Raw genomic sequence first — 22,742 nt, 5'->3', positions numbered from 1 at the left:
GTCACATTTCATTCGATTCAGCGGAGAAAAAAAATATTTTGGAAACATTCGACACTTTAGCGATGTGTAAATCCAGCTAACTCTTGCCTCCTCGGAAAATTCTAGTCGAGACTAAAGCCATATTACCGGAAAGGATTTAAATTCGTCAAAATTTTGTAGCTCTTCACTCTTTCAAAGAAAGGGACTCATGCATTTAAAGGCTCCGTATCATTCAAAAGATCCAGTAACAAAGCACATCGGGCCCAATAATAAGCTCAGAATTAGAAAAAAGAAATCAAAATGACAGAATTCGTTTTTCTGTTCGGATAACAGTTCTTTATTTATTTATTTAAAAAAAAAAAGTCTTGCTAAATCGGGAGATTATATGCACTTATTAAGAAATGTTAGAGCAGACTTCGATTTCAGGCTTCTGCAATACAAATTAGTCATGGTAGAATTAGAGGACTTACTTTTTTTGAAATTTATGATTCCCCTCTTTAAAATTAAAATATTTAACTTATTCATTAACAAAAACTGTGACAGAAACTAGGCAAAAATGAATTGCTTTTGCCATTTTTTTTTTCTCCGTTTCACTTTCACCCATACACATGTAGCTGCTGAGCTACGCAACGAAATGGTACCTTTAATTCAGATTAAACCCCATAGATTGAACCACATTCAATATATATAACGTTAAATATGAATGCTTCTGAACCACTTTGGGAAATATTTGTAGCATTAGTAAGTTTCATTTTAATGTGCATAGAATTTAAGAAAACTTTTCTCAAACAAACAAAAAAAAAAAGGGGGGGGGCTGGGGACGAAGAAACGAGCATGAGCTTTCCTTAACTTCAGAGGTAAATCGGGTTCTGACTGAATCTCTCTAGGGTTGTTAACTTCAGAACATTCATATTGATTCTAAATTCAATGTTTTAACCCAATTTACAGTGTTTCCCTTACCATTCAGGAACGAACCTCAAAGTTAAAATGTTCCGTTCTTTTAATGTCATTATTTATTACTCATTTAATGATAACCATTGCTATTTTATAAGAAATTTGACACTTAAAATTCTGTAGCATTTTTATTTTAAATTTAAAAACAATGAATGAAATGCATACTTTGAAAGAATTTTAGCTTTGAATCCTAATCCATGGTAGGGTCATAAAATATAGAGTTGTAATTCGGTAGTTATCAGCGTGTGTATAAGTGACGCAAACATGGTCTGTGTATTGTTTTCAAAATAATCATAAATCTATACAATTTTTTTTATTGAACATTCACATCTCTAAAAGAATACGTAAATGAGGATTTATACTGTTTGTGTCAAGAGCCAATTTTTTAATTAGAAAAAACTCCGGGCAAACCTGGCAGTGTTGGACACTAGGCAATTGTGATTTTGTTGAAACTTTCTGGACATATTCTTTAAGAAAAACTATTTGATTATTAACTATTATTATCTTTTATGAACTATTTTTATTTCTGAGAAATTGTTTTTTAATTTTTTTATCTGAAAAGTATAGTATGAAAGAGCTGAATATTCTCAGGAATTATCAATTGACATAAATCAATACTTTTTGGAAAACTTTTTGGTTGTGTTCGACTACTTCCGCACAAACGATAACTCATGAATAGTTGTGAATAGAATGAATAATTTTGAAGTCATGAGGGCTGCACGTTCTGTCACTTGTATAGATAACAACGATCTCAGATTTCGATAAATTCTCTATCGAGTCAAAAACTCACCTCGTGTTCACTTCAGATAATCATATTAGCCCTAAATGACACATTTTAACACATTATTACAAATGATACATTTAACATATTATTTAATATAAACACTTTTGAAGGTATTCTAAATATTTCCGCATTCAACTAAAGGCCTCATTCTATCAAAGTTGAATACGTTACTATAGATCTGTTCGTTGAATTTTTTCTGCTATATTTAAAAACTCCTTTTTTAGAAAATTTCATCTTAGTTCGACGAAGGCAGTGAACGACCTCCTCGTGTTCTACAACTTTCTTTGAGGTCACACACAAAATATACATCACACGTATAATTGCTTTTAAATATCACTCATTGGTATGAATTTATTGAAATGTGGCTCACAGTTAAGACAAGAAGATTTTAAAGGCAACCGTCGAAAAAAGTAGTCTCATCTCGAAGATTTTTTGAATGATCTTAGACTATCGAGGTCAACACTAAGAATGTGCGATTGAGTGGGAAAGTAGTAGAAACAAAGCAATTAAGACAAATGTCAGTGCCGTGTCTTTTCCCAAAATACTTATGTGTTCATGTGTATTAATTATTTTTCCAAAATATTTCAGAGGATCCTCAATTTTGATGGCCTTCAAAAAAGTGTGAGAAAATTTTTTTAAGCGAGTATCTAATAGTTTTACGTGGAGAACGTATCCTGAAAATATCAACAAAATAGAAAATGTTTTGTAACCAACCCTGCTTTAAAGAAACTGGCTCTTTGAATACAATACTTAGGTATGCATATGAACACTACATTTAGACAAATACACAATACAAGAAAGAAAATAAACACTGCCGACATTTACTAAAATAATCTACAAACATTTAAGATAACTAGAGAGAGCCTTCACGTTTAAAGGCACTATAAACATGAATTCATGATGTACGACGCAATCTTTAAAAATAATCACCCTCTATGTGAAAGGCAAGTATCTAATCTATCAATGCAAGACCCCCAAAAAAGAGTCACTTTTTTGTAGTGCTATATTCCATGACTTTATGGGTATTTTTTGTCATAGGGTTTCGAAATTCAAGTTTGGCAATCACGAAATGCAGGTTGCTTTGTTCGCCATTGTTTGGCCGGCTACAAAATGGCTCGCCAAGTCTTACTTAATTAAATCATTAAAAAATTATTGGTTATTAATAAATTATAATGTTATTAATGATTTAAATTATTATTAAAAAAAATTAAATATATATTAAAAAACCGGAAAACAAAAACAAAAATGAAAAGATATAATCTTCTATTTTGTTTTGATTTTTTTGAGTGCTCCTCACACTATTGTATTGATACATTTTGCTTTGGCTATATTTATACAATATTAGAAAGCACTTCTTTTTGCGGATATAATCGTGTGAGCTGACGAAATGATTATAGCTTACCATTTTTTTTGTTTTTCGGCTTTTTAATATATATTTTTTACAATATTTTTAAAAATATTTTTTAAATGTAATAATTAATAAATAAATAAAAATAAATAAATAAATATATAATAAGCGGACCACGTTGAATAATTTTCGATAGAATGGTTGATTCTTCACGTTCTAGGGCTCAATCTTAATGGTTCGAGGGAATAACCTTAAATAGGCAAATCAATTAACAATGATAATATTTTAAGTTGTGGAAAAGAGTTGTGTTTTTAAAATTTGATTTCTCAAGAACTATTCGATCGATTTCACCCAGATTTCATATTTTGCCATGTAAAATTACATTCTTTAAAATGATGTAAAAATTGTATACCTCACAATTAAAAGTTTTTTCGTTCATTTTTAAATAAAATAAAAAATTATAAATATTTAATAAAGGTTATTTTTTGCATCTTTTCTTCTTCTTCTCATTGGCACGACAGCCCAGGATGGGCCTTGGCCTTTTCAACAAGCCTATGTCAAGACATTCTTCCCTTAGCCAAGGTTCTCCAGTTAATTATCTTTAAAATTTGTAGGTCCTTTTTTTTGCATCTTTGGACGAACGAATTATGTGCAATAGATAGAGCGAAACACTCAAAAAGTAAAATTAACATTAAGGGGTCGCTCTCCTCACCAAACTATTGAGACCCCAGATTGCTGATACCCCCTATATTTTGGGGGTCAGAAATCTGAAACTGTTGAAAAAAAGGTATATTTATTCAGAGAAAGGGTGTTTTGTGTCTGATTTCTTAACTTAAAATATCGTCTGCACTTATTAATTGGCATATCTTCCCCTCGAGCCATTAAGATTGAGTCCTAAAATGTGAAGATTTGAACCGTTTTTTTTTTCTTTTCTTTTTTTGTTTGCTCACTGTACAATACTGCAGAGAGAGAAAATTGATTTTATGCCCTTTAAACTTTATTCAGTACAATGAAATAATACCAAATTATTAATAATAAGTCCTTTTGACTTACTTTATTATTTTACAATTATAATAGACATTAGATGACTTAAAGAAAACTATTTTTCCGAATGGTTCGAATCTGATGAGTTTAAAATCATTTCAAAACTTTAAATTTCCTTTAAAATTTTTACAAATTGAAAGGTTTTTTTTTAGAGTTAAAGTTAAGAAATAAGTCATAAGAAATAGCCAAACATCAAGTCACTGTGGTTGCCATTTGGTAGCCAGACTTTGAAGTAAGATCTTATCATTCCTGAAATTATACAAAAATCACATCCACTTCTAATTATTACTTCATTATTTATAAAGTATTATTTGCTGTATTGATATTATTGCCTTATTATGTTTAAACAAACACTCTTAGTTTACAAGATTAGAAACACACTAATGACTCAGACTTTATTCATCGTTCATGCATTTTCAATCATTTGACTAAAGCAACTAGTTAAAAATAGAAAAGAATAATTTATGATTATTTAAAGTGAATAATATTAATTCAATGCTATGATATTAATTTTCGTTGCGCATTCCGTTATTATATTTCATTAACTTCTGCCTGGACTGCAGGTAACATTTGAAATAGTCAATATAAAAAAAAAAAAAATGCAGTTTAGGCCGTGGTTTCCGATCCCGTTCACGATGAAAGATGTATATGTTAACATGAATGTCGACTTTCACCAGTGAATGTCAACAGTCACATAGTCGCTTTGGTGATCGTCCAAAATATTTGTTATATCCGATTTGATATTAATTTATTCGTCGATATTATTATATTTATTCGATATTTTAACATGTGCTAAAGATAGATTAGAAGTAACATCACTGTTCAGAGTACCGGTTAAATGCATACTAAACAATGACACTTGATCTTAAAAAAACATTGATGTAGGGTACACCGGGCAAATGTATACCGAGCTGTGGCACTGAACCTTAAAAAACATTGAGGTAGGGCATACCGGGCAAATGTATACTGGGAAGTGTCACCTAACTGGACCTAGTATTTCGGAACATTTACCAAAGTGACTATGTGATTGTTAACATTCACCGGTGGAAGTTTCGGTCATTCTCATTGAGGTTGGATTACTTCTCGTTCCCGCAAAGCAAAAAAAAAAAAAAAAAAAAAAAAAAAGGAGCACCAAAAACATGATCGAAGAAAGATATTTGCATTCAGATTTCGAGAGTTGATATTAAAAACTAACTTATTTAAGCTCGAAGAAAAAAGAGTGTTTTTCAAAACCTATTCGTTGCTTTAAATGTTTCAGGAATGATAAGCGCCTCCAACCGATATCATTATTTTCTCCATCTGTTTTTGATGCCTTTTATAATGGAAGGTGGTTTGAATTGGCGAAATCTGGACAGCCACTTCACAACCAATGGATCTTTGGCAACTTTAAGAGGATCAGCAGGCCACTCTTCAGGGCATCGTTCTTGAACGCTATTTACCAACTCCAGTTCCTCACCTTCTGGAATGGCCAAAAGAACACGTGGGCTCGAAATGGGCCTGCTATGTGAGGCTAATTGGTTTAAAATGTCAGGACTGTCTATGTACAATTTGCGAACGGGTCGGTTGAGGGTGCGGTAGACGTTTCCTTGGATTTTGGAACACGGGGAATTGAGAACCCTTGCAGAGGTGGGGAACTCTTCTCGGAGTGTGACACCGTGTTTGTGATTTGAGGTGAGTTGTTTGAGTTTGAGAATCTTGGCACGGCACATGACGCAGCGGAGTGGCAACAGACGCTGTGAGACTGCCATCTGGATGGTTTTGACGAAACATCGGCGGCACACTACTTTATGACCGCATGGAAAGGTTTGCATCGTAGCTTTGGCACTGATACATATGGCACACTGAAAAAAAAACAAGATTTCTAATACAGCTGCTATAGTTAAATATCATTTTTCAACTACAAGAAACTAATATGAAATCAATTAAACTTATTTAAATATTCTTTCGCTCTATTTCTAAAAATTTGTATAAAAAAAACTGGAAATTTTGTAAACTTGCAAAGAACTGATTTATAAACTATGTTAAGGATTTTATTTCATGCATAAGCGCTTCCTCTGAAAAAGTGCGGTTTATCACTCTATTTCACCAAACCCTACAACTAAACAAATAAATAATATATATATGATAATAATATGAAGTAACTCTCTCAAGATAAAGTGCCACGAAATTCCTCCGCAAATAAACCCCACAATCAAAGTAATTATTTAATCACACCTGCAAGTGACGTCGTACTGTGAGTGTCTCGATTCTGATGGGTTGTTGGAACGTGACATTTGTTTGCGTTAACAACTGCTCTTTCCACTCTATTTCGAGAAAGCCAAGCCAGTCAAGTATCCATTCTCTTAAGTGACGCATCCTAAATTCTTTTACAAAGATTTTTTCTCAAAAATTTCAATTCTGTCACTATGTATTTACGCAGAGACTTAACGCAAAGACGGCTACGAATCCACGTAGAACATAAACAAACTAATGATGCATCGGAGTTGCCAGCTACACGAAACAAAAATATATCATGGTCACAATAAAATGCACAAACAAATAATAAATCCAAGTGAAATAAAATACGTAGATGAGAAAGTTACAACAGATTCGATGTACTTAATTAACTTCTCGTTCATTAACATTCGAACTTAACTGGAGTATCGCTTATAAGCGATCAGCTGGCGCTAACGTTATAGGTCACATGTGCTGATATCCGTGATCTTCTTCTTCGTGAAGAGCAAGTACCCAATGAAGGACCCTTCACACTGCATGCGAAAAATGTGTGCATGCGAATTCGATGAGGCGAGCGAGAACATGATTGGTGAAATACATTTACCCACAAAAAAGTGGCCCATCAAGTTCTTGTTTTCGAATACTATAATAATTTCCATTCAGGGGGGACCCCACCCTGAATATTTCAAAAATTCGAAAAAACTTTTAATGCATTTTTCGAATCTTTGGACCCTTCCTAATGTCTGTCTAAAACGATTTCTCGGTACTTAACTTCGTTCGGAAGTTATACCGGAAAATAGAGAGTCAAGCAAGTAGAAAGGCTCGTTCGGCCGGATTAGGAGGGGCGACATTCTTTTTGTGTCTCATTCATTCTGTTGACGGAGAAGATATATGGACCTGGAATTGCAGAATAAAGGTTAGTCATTAATAATTGACTAGATTGAACATAAGTCAAAACTTTAAAAGCGTTTTTCTCAAAACGCTGTTTTTTGACTTGGCCTAACGTTTTTCTCATGATCTATGCAACGAAATAAGCTGTTCTTTACTTAAAATTACGTAAAAATATATTCTTTAGAAAGTAGCACAGGATTTTTTTGATATTTTTATAATTCGATTTTATATTAATATTTTAATGAATATTTTTTTAATGAAAAACTAATATATTTTTTTTTAAGTTGCAACCATTTTGGTAATTTTGCGAATATCAAAAAACCGCTATGCTACTTTTTAGATAATGTCTTTATGTTTTAGAAAATCTAAACAAAATCGTTTTCCTATGCTTTAGGACTTCGAAATCCATGAGGCCAGTGAGATGTTACTTTTTGATGACCAGTCACACACCAACACACCAGCTCCAACTTGTTTTTTATTATTTTGTAAAAGAAATTTTTTTAAAACAGACTTAAATTGTAGCTAAATGGCATAAAAAAAACAAGGAGTCTCTGCATTGTCTCATTATTCAGGAAAAACTTTAATATTTTACCATCTCAGGGTGGGGTCCCCCCCTTAAGTTACTTCTCAAGCTACAGTTAAAAAATTCATGTTCCTAAACAATTTGAAACTCACACTATTGTAAAAATTTGATTAAAAAAAATTCTTGTACTTCGCATACAGAATTCTCTGTCTATATTTATCCTTAGTGGAATTTTTTTTTTGGTTCTGTTTTAACGTCATGACAATGGCGTCAGACAATGATCGAACCAATAATCAAGAATCGATTAAATTTTTATGGATCTCGTCTTTTAGGAAAAGGTCAAATGTAACAAATTACATTCATCAGGTTTACTCAGTGTGACGCTATTTCTCTCCCCCCCCCCATTCTTTCTATTCTGAAACAGGGAACTATTTTTTACCTACGAATTAAGGACTTCAACCATTTTCGCTCATTTTTGAAGACTACTCACTCAGTATAATGATTTCTTTTTTGTATCCGCCCAATTGTTTTCGCGTTTGGAAGACAAAAAATATTTTTATGTACACTATTGCTAAATGAGATCTGTAACAGAGCGACAGGCTTCGAGTGGTGCAAAATACATGTTTTATTAATATTCATTTAGTTTTATGTTCATTTACTGTAAATTAAATACTTTCAAAACTAACTAAATATGAAGAAAGAATGAATGAATGAGACCTTCTAAGAATGAAGAAAGACTTGTTCTGTAGAAATAATTTTAGAAAATCGATTTTTTTCCCCCTCGTAAATTTATTCCTCCGTTGAAATCTGACGGACACATTGGGTCTTCACAAAATCATGCACATTTATTCAGTGAAATCTATACAATTTTTAAAACTATTTCAGTTTGAAATACTAAGTGTTTTAGTTATAATATTGTTTTTAAATAATATTAAGCGATACATTTGATCCAATCTTCAATGGGTCAAGTTTTAAAAAAAAAATTTGCTTCAATAAAAATAACCCCAATAACCCCAATTTTTTTCTATTTCCTTATTTTTAAAAAATCATGATTTTTACCAAGAACCTTGTTTTAAAAACGTGATACACCCATCTTATTAAATTTCGTGAGAAATGCCAATTTTATTTCTATTCTCATCTTTTTATCTCAGTGAAGTCGTGATAATCAAAAGATCAACAGAAAGAGTTTCTGACGAAAGTCCCACTACTGCAACCATCTCAATTCAAAATGTTATTTATCAAAACGACCTTTAAAAATGTTCTAGATATCTTTTTAATCTTTTCCTTAACACACACCTTTTATTTGGGTACCGGGGGGGGGGGAGGAGTTAAGCATGTTCGCTCTTTTTAAATAAAGAGTGTTGTATGCAGGGTAGACATCACGTGGACAATCTGTGACACACATTTGGCTCATGGGTTGAGGTTTTGACTGTGATGTGGAGAAAAAAAAATCACCCTAAGAAACTATAGTTCTATCACTAATTCAGTACCTATCTTAATGGTTCAAAGGGTTGAATGAGTGAAGAAACTGTGGGAGAAATGGTGAACACAAAAGTTTAGAGAATAAATCTACAGTGAAGTTTTAAATGCTGAAAAATCCCACCACGAAAGGTCAGTTTGTCGTGAGGAGTTCTTTTGTTTCAGTTCAAAATGAGAAGGAGTAGAACATTGATTTTTTTTGTACTGTCGTCGAACAACTGACCCAATTTTGAAGTTATCACAACCAACGTTCCTTTTTGATGGAACTAATTAGCCTGACGACAAGGGGACTCTAACCCATCATCCGCTTACCACAGTGGATTTACACTGCAGTCCATGTGAGCCGGGTACGGAATTCGTATCGACAACCTCCCGCTGGGATTCATAAAAGCATTGCGAGGCTTTATCCCTTGGACCACCCCGGAACTGATGTACATTGTTTTTTTATTTTATTTTATTCTCGTTGAACAGCTGACCTGATTTTGGGTTTACGACTACCGTAGCCTTACCATTTTGGACCTAATCCGAAGACTGCCTTCGTGGTGGACTTTTTGATGGAACGAACCCGCTTTTGCGTTACATGGAGATGAAAGCCACGGAAATCCAACAGGGTTAGCCTGACGGCAAGGGGACTGTAGCCCATGATCCGTTTGCCACTGACGATATTTTACGTCATCACAGTGGTTGAGGTGCGAGTCTGGTGTGGAATGCGTATCGTTGGGATTCGAGCCCAAATCGCGGGAGGCTCTACAGAAAATTGATTGTCGAAAAAACCCCGATCGGTTGTTCAAAACCGGTTATAAAAGTAAAATAAATTGACCCAGTATCTATATCACAAACATTCGTTTGAAAAATTTTGAGTGGGAGAAAGTACTCACTAATTATGTACTAATTCTGTGCTAGAATAAGAGATGAGTTTAGAAAATTTCAATTTTAAGATAACGCCGATGTTTGTTAATTTTTTAATTTTTACTTTTTCAAAAAACGAGTCATTAAAACAATTTTCATGTGGCTTTTCAAATTAGCTTTATAGTATAAATCATTTTCGATAAATAATTATTACCTCCTCATCTTGTGACTGGGCTTGTTCGGGCTCGTGTTCTTCCAGTCTGACCAGTAACTTGTCCTAAAAATAAGAAGAAAATTACTCTCACAAAAATGAAGCTCTTACACTTATAAATATTGAAGAGTAAAACAAACTTTATCAAATCTGACGAAATATTATCGAGATCAACCGCAGCGTGATGAAGATAGGAAGAGCCACTTCATATGAAAGCTTTGTTAAAAGGCTACAGTTTCAATAATAAATGAAGTACTAATAAAGAGACAATTTGTTTAAGAATTCATTCCGGGATGAAAAAGGGTCACAAAATTTATGGATCATCAGGGTGGGGTAATCTTCCATTAAAACGTAACAAATTTTGCATTCCGCAAAAAATTAAACTGAATTAGGTTTTTATCATTTGAACGCAAACATGCCACAGTAGTATAGGGGGAAAAACGCACTTTGTGCGAAAACACAAAACTTCAAAAACATGTTTTCCAAATTATAAATTCTATTATTATGAAATGCATCATTTGAAGAAAAATTATTATCCGTACATATAATAAAATAAAGAATTTGTGTGTGACCGAATGGCGGATACACTAAAAATACGGCAGTCGACATGAAACAATGTAAACATCAAATTAAAAATAAATGACGAAGCCCGATTTTCAAATTTTTAATTATATTTTCAATTCAGGGACATTTGAAATAATTGACAAAACTAAATCACCTATAGTTTAATTTAAAGCAATGGCTTTCCCTAAACTTATGAATAAATTCCATTTTTTAAAGATAAAATCAGTGATTTTTGATAACTGTAATAAAATAAGATGTTTATTGCGCGTTCTGTAATTATTTTTTATTCGCTGTACCAGAGAATCTAAATGATCAATAGAAGCATAGGTGGATATTAAATTAGTATTCTTGAAGTTATCTGAAAGCATTTTGTTAATAAGCTTTTCAATTATAAAACTATTAAATGGTGTATTTTGCATTGAAAAACAAAGTGAATGCAATAGTACTTTGAGAAAAAAAAACATAAAAAAAAAAGCGTCGATATTTTTACTTGAATGATAATTAATTTTGGTAATAGTTTCTAATTGAAGAAAAAAAATAATACGTTACCTATTTACTAAATGTAGAAACGGTACTCATTCGCTTAAGAGAGCGTGAAATTTAATGAAGGGTTAAGAAATTTTGAATAATAACATGTGCACATTTTTAAGCTACATTATTTTCATTGTAAAATTAATATACAAAATTAAAGCGGAATATGTCGACGTGAAATATCTCGAGCACTATAAAAAATTTTTTTTGTTCAAGTTTTGAATTTCGTCATTTAAAATAACGCCGTTTGAAACGATGTAAAAATGTGCATATTTTACAGTTGAATACCAGAAAGCGTAGTCATCGTGACTATGGATCCTGATAGGCTGTTGAAACGTGACATTTGTTTATGTTAGCAACTGTTCTTTCCATTCCATTTCGAGTAAGCCTAGCTCGTTAAATATGAATTCTCTTGAGTGACATATTTTATGTTCTTTCACAAAGAAGGCATTGGTTTATTTCTAACTTAACACAGGCAAGAAGCCATTGCAGAACATTAACAAACTAACTATGAAACAACACACGAAACAAAATAATCACGGTAACAAAATATGTAAACAAATAATAAATCTAGGTAAAATAAAAGATGTAGACAAGAAATAATTACATTTTAACAAATTGGATATGCGACAATTTGTTGTATTTAATTGAGATAATTAATATTCTTACTTAAATGGATAAAAATTTGTTCGATCTTATTTACTGCAATGTTACCAAGCCATCTTTTTTATAAACAACCAGCTGGCCTTTAGGTCAGGTGGTTGTGTATCGGGAGTATTCTTAAGTTAAGAGTATCCCATTCGAAATAATTTCGACAATTATTAAATAAAAAATTTTTGAAATTCAGTAAATAATTATAGTAAATTTTTTTTACATTAAAGTATACTTGGATAGGCGAGTTTTATAATTGAGTTAAAAATAACTTTAGATTCACTTAAAAAGTTCTTGAAATTTGGAGAACGAATCATTTACGGCAGGTGAAATGTAATTTAGTGCAGACGATATTTCAAGTACGAAAACGTACTTTCTCTGAATAAACATACCTTTTTAAGACGGATCCTCAAAATATAGGAATAGGGTCCCCGTAGTTTGGTTAAGAGAGCGATCCAAATCCTCAATGTTAATTTTACTTTTTGCGAAATAAAATATTTTTACATTTCGCTTATCTCAAGATAATTTCATGCAAAAAATAAATTTTAGAAAAATATTTATTATTTTATTTAGTATTAGTCGAAAACAATTTAATTATAAGGTATAAAATTTTTGACACCATTTTTAAAAATGCAATTTTTCATAGCAAAATACAAAATTAGAGTGAAATCGGCTGAATAGTCCCTGAGAAATTGAATTCTAAAAAAAGTCGTATATTAAAATTTCGATTTCTTAGAAACTATCCTACCGATTTCGCTCGAATTTTGTATTTTGCCATGTAAAATTACATACTTTAACCCTTTTACTACCAATTTTTTTCTGAGAAAAAAATGAAATAAGTACTTAAATATATCAGTTACAATGCAAATATCGATACAATTCTGAAAAAGGGTAAAAATTACTGAATTGTCAGTGATATCAAGGAATACCAGTGGGACATGCATTCATAATAATACAAAGCATATTTAGCTCATAGGGTTATTTGAAACTGCCTGCGGGACATATATGTCCCGGTGATAGCGAAAGGGTTAAAATGACGTCAAAAATTGCGTACCTTGCAATTCAAATTTCTTTCGGCTATTATTAAGTAAAATTAAGAAAAATAATAAAAATAAACTAAAAGTTATATTTTGCATAGAATTCTTTTCGGCTAAATGAATTTTATATTCGCAAAATTCAATTATTCAAATTTTTTTAAATTCTCTTAAGAAATTCTCGAAATATGGTAAAAATTTGCAAAAAGTAAAGTTAACATTAAAAGGTCCAAACTTTGGATCGCTCTCCAAACCAAACTATGGAGACCCTATTTCCCAGGTTGCGGCTACCCCCCTCTATTTTTTTTTTGGGGGGGGGGTCAGAAATCGAAATTCTTTGAAAAATTTGTGTTTATTCAGAGAAAGTACGTTTATGTGCCTGATTTTGTAACTTAAAATATCGTCTCCATGAATTAATTAGAATATTTGAAGTCATCCCTTCCAACCATCAGGAACATGTCCCAGAACGTGCAGATCCGATCATTAGATCAAAAGTTATTCAGAGTGATCCGTTTTTTTTTCTTTCCCGGCACTCTATGCACACATTGGGGGTCATTTTCAGCAGGGAAAACAGAAACGCTATCTGATAAATCACACAAAAAGAAAGTGGGTTTACAGTACGTATACTCGTTGCTTCGTATACTAGCTTTGTGTGCTTTTCAAAGCGTTTTTCCCTCGCCGAGCTATTATTAGATTGCTGTCTATATACTTTTCCCCAGAGAATGCCGAGTAATAAAAAAAAATCTTATAATGAGCATACTACACATAAAATTAAAAAAGTGAATCGAAATGTGTCGCGGTTATTATTTTTTTTTTCATTCACTCGATAAGAAATAAATCCATATCAACAATTTTTATGTCAATATATTGTCCGATCCAAAGTGATTGTTTTTTCGTGATTCTAAAAATCGATTGTAATGGTATCTGATTCCGTAATGGCAATCTAAATATTTTATAGCATTTCTGTTCAAAAGAACAGGTGTTTCATGCTAGAACAAAAGACATGCGAACAAGATCGGGAAAAGTGTTTTAAAAAAATGAACAACAGAATAGAAAAATAATACATGAATGAAGTTTTCAATTATTTAAGAATCTATAGTTTCGTAGAAATATCACTTTAGTCTGCAAGAGATTCATACACGACCGAAATCAAGAGACCGGTGAATGTCGACAATCACGCTTTGGTGAATGTTATATTATATTCGTTGATATTATTGGATTTATTCGATATTATAACATCAGCTGAGGATCAGTATTCGGAGTACCGGTTAAATGCATACTGGGCACTGAAACATTGATGTAGGGCATACCGGGTAAATGTATAGAGGGTAACTAGTTTATATATTTCGGACATTTAACAAAGTCACTATGTGGTAGTCAGCATTCACCGGTGGAGGTCTACAACCACCCATTCACCGCAAATTTTACTTAATCTTAAAATTAAATTTTATTAATAATTTTAAATTTTATTTAACATAGTTAATCAATTTAATAAATGTGCATCAAAATTAAATTTTAATGAAGGAATGAAAACTTTCCATAAATGTGCTCATAATTTTGTAATTTTAGAAAACTTTGAAAGGTACTTAATTGCTGAATGCAGCAGTAAGATTTAACCCAAAAACTTTATTAATAATCACTTAATAATAAAAAATATGCACACATACTTATGCTTTTACAATTGGATGTATAAATACATTTTTTTTCCTCGAAAGAAAGAAAAAAAAGAATTTCGTCTGACTAGCTTACACACATAAGACATCTATAACAGTCTACAAATAATTTGTAATGCATATATAACTAAACAAAATAAAAGAAGAAGATAAACTTTCGGTTTATGGAAATATGTACAAGAAAAAAAAACAGTTTTTTTTGAAAGCTTCAAAAAAGGAGACGAATACGATCAGATGACGTACGCTTTTCCAGATTTGCCAGTTTTCTGTTGACTAGAACCTTTAAAAGTAGACATCATCTTTTTGTGACGTCAGAACTTTCAGTTGTTATGGTAACGCATCCAGAGCACGATCTTGTTTCTACGTCTTTCTTTTGATTGCGTTCTTTCCAAAAAAGAAAGATTAAAAATATTGGATCTTGGAAAATGATTTTTTTTTTTGATTGTTTATAGATATAAATATTTTATTTCTCGCGTGTTCATATGTAAGATTTTTTTGAATGTAGCATTTACTATAAGAAATATTTTAAAAATAGTTGACCGAAAGTTTTGGAATTTAATTGATAATGAGCAAACGTTAAAAAGAGGCGGAGAAAATGTTATAGCTAAAATATAATCAAATCTAACGACGATATTTGAATACACAAGCGTTTTCCTCTCTGATATATATTTCCCAATGCAATCAAATTTAAATAAAATGTTTTATAACCGTCGTTGAACTACCGACCCAATTTTCAAATTTACGACTCACTAATGTAGCCCTGCACTTTTGAACCCAGACCAGAAGACAAGGGAACTCCTGGATCAAGTATTGGGCGAAATTTGCCTTCGGGAGGACTTTATAATGGAATTAACCAGCATTTGCGTTACATGGCGAGGAAAAAAAATCGAAAACCTCCCTCGGTTATCCTGACTGCAAGTGGACTCTAACCCATGATCCATTTACCACTGAGGATATTTTACGTCAGCACTGTGGTTGGTGAAAGGCAGATGCGGAGTTCGTAACGACCAGCCATCATTGGAAGGCAAACGCTCTATTCCGTGAACGGTTAAAAATGAAAATTTTTTATGTCGTTGAACCCAATTGTTAAGCTTCACGACTATTCCTGTCATTTTAAACCTAATCCAGAAGAAAAGGAAATCATTGGATATTGCCTCACGCATAAATGACTTCATTTAAAAAAAGGATTAACAGAAAATTTAAAAATTTAATAATTTACATAAATTTGAACTGTAAATAAGGAAAGTTATCTTTAAGAAATAGGGAGGTCGAAAATACGTCTTCATCCAGACGTTTAAAACACACCCATAAACTCTTTAACACACATTTTCTATTTCCAAGCGCCACTTCACGGATTTCAGAAAAAAAGAAGTCGCTTTCAGATTAATAAAGATCATAGAATCTAATTGAAGAATGACGATGAAAACTGAGGAAAAGTCTGCGTATATCAAAAATAAAGTTTCGATGGAACCTTTTTTAAAATAATGCGTGACACAATAAATCTGATATGAAAGAACTCATTTTGCACAACACTCTTATCAAGTTATTCTAACCCTTCAAAAACGATCGTAAAAAGAAAGATAAAGAAAAATGAATGTTGGGGTTGAAAGTTAAACTTAGAGTATCTTAAACTACTGATGGGTCCCCAATCGGGGTCATAGAACCTGCAGCAGAGGTCGCCAAAAATTTAAGCAATTTGCACATTTCTTTAACTTACTATAGTATATTATTTAATATAGTATATATTTATAGTATAGTATAATATAATGATAATTAATAGTATATATATTGTATAATATATATGGTATAACATATAGTATAGTACAATATTTAGCAATTTTTCAATGACCAAATATTTTCACGCAATGTATCTGAAAATAGATAAGACAAGAGAGAGAAAGAAAAGACGAGAACTTTTTTCTACATATATTTATTGTATTATATTTTAAAACTTTTTAGTTATTTATAATTTTCACATTGTTCTACGTTTTAAATTTAAAATTAAGAGATTTGAAACTGCATTAGTATACTACAGTACAAGTAAATAAACTGACAGTTTCACTCACGTGCACGTCGTCCAAGTTTATTTTACGTGGGTCCCACGAAATGTTTATAAATCTTACGGGGTCTCCACACCAAAAAGGTTTGTGAAACCCAACAATGACTTACTTTAAGAAATAAACATTGAATAGATGATATTCCTAAAGAGATTTCTCTCTCTAAAATGACTTAAATGTCAGAAGAAAATCTTTATTCATCCATCAAATGTCAGTATGATGAATTTGGACTTTCTTATAATATATCCCCAACACAAATATTTTGTAGGTGAAATTCAGAAGGAAGAATAGATAACCCAGCTTGTTCTTTAATGATTTATTTTGAAAATAAATTATCCTATGCCGAAATAAAACGAAATAAAAATGAAAAGAAATTTATGAGGATGGTGAATACTGTTGGAAGTTCAGAATGGTCACGATTTTCAAGGACTGGAGCATTTATTTTTAAATATGGACATTTATATTAAAACTATTATTACTTATTTTAAAACAATAAACTAAACTTCATTTCATTCAACTGCATGAAAATTAGCAATTTAATTGGATGAGAATTAAAAAAAGTTTCAAATAGATTTCTTTGTGCAAAATTTTTAAACAAATACATAATTTTCTTCAAATGCAAAAAATGAATTGAATAAATAAGCCACAAAAGCTACTTTTTTAAATAAGGCGCGTCTCACAAATTTATGAAAGAGAATTAAACATATGTATTAGAAAATAAATTGCTCATTATAAAAAAAATATTAAGGGTGACATTTTTTGTTCAGTTTTTAAAAGCTTTTAACAATGTCATAGATATAATTGAAATTAAATCCTTAAAAATTGATCATTTATCAGGTCACTAGAAGAAATTGAAAGAAAAAAAAAACAGGAGCAAATAAACGAAACTAAAAATGAACAATACGATTGTTCAGCCATAATTATTAAAAATACTTAAAATTAAACAAGTTAATTTTATGTTCTATCAGTAAGCTTAAAATCTTTGACATCAACATTTAAAAAACATTATTTTATTATTATATTTTTTTTAATTTTATACAGAATTTTAAAATCTGTAAGAGTCGGTTTGAATATGCCTAACATTAACATTATTTTATTGTGAAAATTTGAAATCAGGAATCCAATACATGATTTGCATTAGTGTTTATGTGATTAGTTAATTAAGTAATATTAATGAAATTTGATTGTGATATTCTTACAGTTCTTAATATAATAAAAAAATAAGGTCTCGTCTTTACTCATTTGCGTCAAACATTAAAGGGCCACACAAATTTTACATCTTTGAGAAATTCATTAAATTCACTTTTCTTTCCAATTTTAACTTTTCAGCTCTCACGTATTTAAAATTTATATATTATTAGGAGACTCCTGTTCTCTGACGCTCGCCAACCTTCGCTGTTTCTTAGAATAAAACAATTAAAATTATCCAACTAAAAATATACATTCTAAAAAGAACAATTGCGTCTCCATTTCCCACGCCTAAATATTACCCTAATGATACTACTATTAAGATCTATAAGTGTTCATAGATCATTTTTCTAAGTAATACTTTTTTTAAATAACTTTTAAAATAAAAAGTATATTTCTGTAACAAATTGGGTCAGTTCACAACTGTAATTTAACAATTTTTGCTTACCAAACAAACGGATGTATATTTTTGCATTCCTCACTTTGTGCATGAAGCTGAAAGTTTAAGTTCTAAAATCATTTAAAGATTCTCTTTAATAGTCATTCACAGTAATGGAATTTGCACCAAAAAATAATAATTGTAAAACGTTTAATAAGGCCAGACACTGATTTAAATAACATTATCTTAAAATATAGCGTAGAATCACATTATTCTAATAATAATAATAAAAACAATCCTCCTAAACTTTTAATTTAGAAATCAAACAAAATTAAAACCGTAATAATGAATATACAGGTAATTTAAACCCTTTTTTTATCGTGTCGATGGACAATTAAATGGCCTCGTGTGCCTTCAAAACTGCATCCGCAAACTCCAATACATCATTACTGTAGAGGATCTCACGAAGTTCTGAAGCCAGTGGCACCATACCCAGTTGTAAAACATATGGGGTAAGGGCTGGCCACGCGAGAATGTGATCCGGGGTAAGTTGAATATCGGTGCAGTTCTTGCAGGGAATATAAGTTCTTATTTTGTCGGGAAGAATTTTCATCCCTTTAAAGTGGTGAAAATTCTTCCCGACAAAATAAGAACTTAGACAAAGCAATAACTGTAAGACTTATATCAATTCTATGCTGATGACAGCCAAACCAATATGAAAATGAATGTGGGAAAACTGGATTCTATCACGTGCTTTTCCAGAAAATAAAAATATGTTGCCAACAATAGAAAACTATGACACCATCATTAGATTTTTATAAGTAACTAGGAGGCTCCGCCCCCTGCTCGCTAACGCTCGCCAACCCCCGAGAATTGCTACGCAATCCTATGTGGTTCACGCCGTGAACCATGGCTCGCTGCGCTCGCTCGCCAATGAACACAATGTTCTAGTACAAAGACATAATATATTATCATCAAAGACATAGTATTTTATCATCAAAGACATAGTATTGTACTTATGTAGAAGAATTCTACCACTGTTCTTATTGTCTTTTAAAAAAGTATATTAGCTATTTAGATTGTACATGGTGAAAAAATCCAAACATTAGCTAAATAAGAAACATATTAGCAAAATAAATTATCAAATATTGCTTCACTAATATTCTGCATTTTAAAGCGTGAAAATTCAATGCATAAATAAACGCGAAATATAAAAAAATTCAATGCATTCAATACAAACACTTAAACGTTTTTTAGACGTTTAGGTAGCTCCCAGTAGAAAAATATCAATTCAACAGCGGCCTTTTAAAGCATTCTCACTTCAATTAATTAATTAATTCCTAATTGAGTTTAAATTAAATATTGTCATGTTTTTAGTGCATGAATCTGAATTGAACAACCTGATAATGCTCACTCTGGTTATTGTTATCTGGTTGCTCACTACGTGCTCTTGCGCGCCGAATCCAATCAATTAAAAATGAAAACTGTTGCCAGAGCGAGAAAAGAAATATCATCGGTTTTATTGATACATACATACATACGTACGTATTAGCGTTTTATATAATATAGATACTAATGTCATTAGCAACAAAAAATAATAACCGTAAAACTGTTAATAAGATCAGACGCTGATTAAAAGAACTTTATCTTAAAATGTAAATGTAGATTTACATTATTCTAATAAAAATAATTTTGAAAAAATAATCCTCCTAAAGTTTTATTTTAGAAACAAAACAAAATCAAAAACGTAATAACAGTACAGGCAATTTTAACTCTTTAAATTAGGGAAATCAAAATATTGATAGGAAAGCAATAACTTCATGACTGATAACAATTCTATGCTGATGACAACCGAACCAGTATGAAAATGAATGTGGGAAAACTGGATCCTACCACGTGATTTTCCAGCCAATAAAAATGTGAAGAACTGCGACACTATCATTAGATTTTTATATATAGTAAGATATGAAATAGCTTGCAAACTAATGCTATTATTTAAATTACGCTGATTGCTAGAATAAGAGTTTTAATATTTGATACTTCTTTTTGAAAAGATTTTCTTCCACTCAGTTTGGAAGAAACCTATTTATTCCGAGGTTTCAAACTATGAGAAAAAACTTAAAATTGCCGCTATTAAAACAATACTTATCCACCGACATCGTATAGTCAATCCATACCGTTACCAATGGACGATTTCGAAATCATTTTGTACCTAAACAAGGAAATTTCTGCATCACCTTCGTAGAGGGAAGTTTCTTAAACAGTGGAAGAAAACTAACTCTGAATAAATAGGTTTCTTCTAACCCAAATGGAAGATATGAGAAGAAACTCTCTCTTTCTGAAAGAAACATTCAACAATAAAATATTTCTTTTAAAAAACATTTCAGAATTGTAGTCTAGTTTATATAACAATATTACTTTTCAAGCTATTTAATATGACATTTTTAAATAAGCTAAAACTGAATAGCAACAGTAGAAATAAAAATAATTAATTTTTCAAGAGATTAAAACAGCTCTGTAATCTCACAATATACAAAGAAACCTAATTTCATAATTATAAAAAGAACTATTGAAATAACGTAATCAAATTTTATTAATGCCACTAAATTAACAAATCAAATACTAAAAATACATACGACTAAAAAGCATATATTAAATTCACAATGACAAATAGGACACTCATTTTTTAAACAAATACTGTTAGGTATAAATACTCAAACTGACTCACAAATAATATGATATTAGATTTTTAAAATTCTGCATGAAAATAGTTTTTTTTTTTAAAAAAAAAAGGAAAGTAGATCATAAAAGCTTAACGCTACTATATTAAATTTTTATTGTTTAAATTTAAGCTTTCCTTATAGTGCTTCTCAACATTTCAATAGAGTCATTCTTTAGTTTCATTTATTTTGACCAGTTTTTTTTCCAGTGTCCGAGGACAAAATAGTTTCCTTCCGGACGAAATATCAACCCTGGTTGAGGAAAGACCCACATTTTTTGTGACACGGAGAAGAAAACCACAAAAATCGGCCAAGATGGTCAAAGAGTGGTGGGAGTATTGTCTCGTGCGAAGTCATTTATATACTAAATTTATAAATAATAAAATCAAAGATTCTGAAATGAGAGATTGGAAGAGGTGGATCGATTCACTCCGGAGGATGCGGATGACCTTTGACATTCTGGGGTCTTGGCGACATGCCCACGCTTCCCTGGTGAGGAGGGAGTTGCTATTTTTGGAAAACGTCGTCTGAAGAGATGCTGTCCAGAATAGAATACTAATAAATCGGTTTTAAGCTTCCTCGTTTTTCTTTAAAAAAAAAAGTTAATGGGTCAGAGAATTTTGAGCTAAGGGAGCACTTGTTTTTGATTTAACTGCAAAATTCTTATAATGAATGAAAGTATAGAGATCTCTGAATGGATGGACACGAATGTCTTAGATGCAAATGAATGAACATATTATTAATTTAATAACAGTCAATTCAATGACAACGATTTTTATTCTCAGTGAAGCAATCCGAAAGAAAAGTTTAATTTTGGATTGAAGTTTATGACATTTCTTACTTTTTGAAACCTTCGCCGAATGAATAAAAAATATGTATCGTTTTCATGCCAAATCTAACTTGAATTATCGCCTACACTCATTGGGTATACCTCAGTTAAATAAGTATTCATCTGAACGTACGTTATTCTGGTCAGTAATATTTATTTTTATGGACCGTATAAACATGAAAATGCATCCACATATATATGTGACGTGTTTTTTCGGAAATTGGAAATAGTCAATTTGGAAAGGGGTAGAGGTCCGAGACCTTTCAGAATGAGTCTTAGAATGAATTTCAAAATAGTGACAAAGTGAATCCATTCGGGTGATTTTTAACATAATAATAGGATGGAACATCCACTTGAAAAGTGATTATTAAAATGGTCAGAAAAATGATTATAAATAAATAAACGACTTTTCATTCAATGGATTTATTCAACTTTAAAAAACAACGGCTCATAGTATATGCCTTTGCATGTAAAGTGAATGACAACGTAAAACTACCAGTTGTATAACTATGAGCCGGTAAAATTAAAAAAATAAGAAAGGAAGAGAAGCATCGCAAGAATCCTTAGGGGTATTCAAAGTCAACCACAAGAGATATTTCTTTTTACTTTCACTTATTTATTTTGTGGCAAAACATAATTGAGTTGCGAAATCGTTTAAATCCTCGAACCCTCTTTTTTAAGGGAAGACTATTTAGAAAGTCATGAGACTGACAGAGCATTGGACAGAATATATTCCATAGAGTTCATTTCATTCGTTTCCATGGAAACAATAAAAAAATTATATACAGAGAAAGCGAATTCAACAGATATCCAAAAAACGTACTGGCGAATAATAATAAT

At 31.3% G+C, this 22,742-nt stretch overlaps 1 protein-coding gene across 1 annotated transcript in view; it reads right to left on the bottom strand.

Moving 5' to 3' along the window:
• Nucleotides 1-1,233: 1,233 nt before the first annotated feature.
• LOC107443296 (uncharacterized) overlaps nt 1,234-22,742 on the bottom strand; it is a 49,559-nt gene continuing 28,050 nt past the window's right edge. The window contains exons 2-3 of the mRNA XM_087153536.1: nt 10,280-10,342; nt 1,234-5,950 (exon numbers count right to left, since the gene is read on the bottom strand). Coding sequence (XP_087009662.1) covers nt 5,396-5,950; nt 10,280-10,342 — 618 coding nt within the window. The 3' untranslated portion in view covers nt 1,234-5,395. The remainder of the gene's footprint in view (nt 5,951-10,279; nt 10,343-22,742) is intronic.

The sequence above is a fragment of the Parasteatoda tepidariorum genome, chromosome 10, assembly GCF_982258835.1.
Source record: "Parasteatoda tepidariorum strain Cologne lab strain chromosome 10, Ptep-v5.0, whole genome shotgun sequence".
NCBI lineage: Eukaryota > Metazoa > Arthropoda > Arachnida > Araneae > Theridiidae > Parasteatoda > Parasteatoda tepidariorum.
The sequence above is the reverse complement of the archived record's forward strand: the minus strand, read 5'-3'. Positions and strand labels throughout refer to the sequence as shown.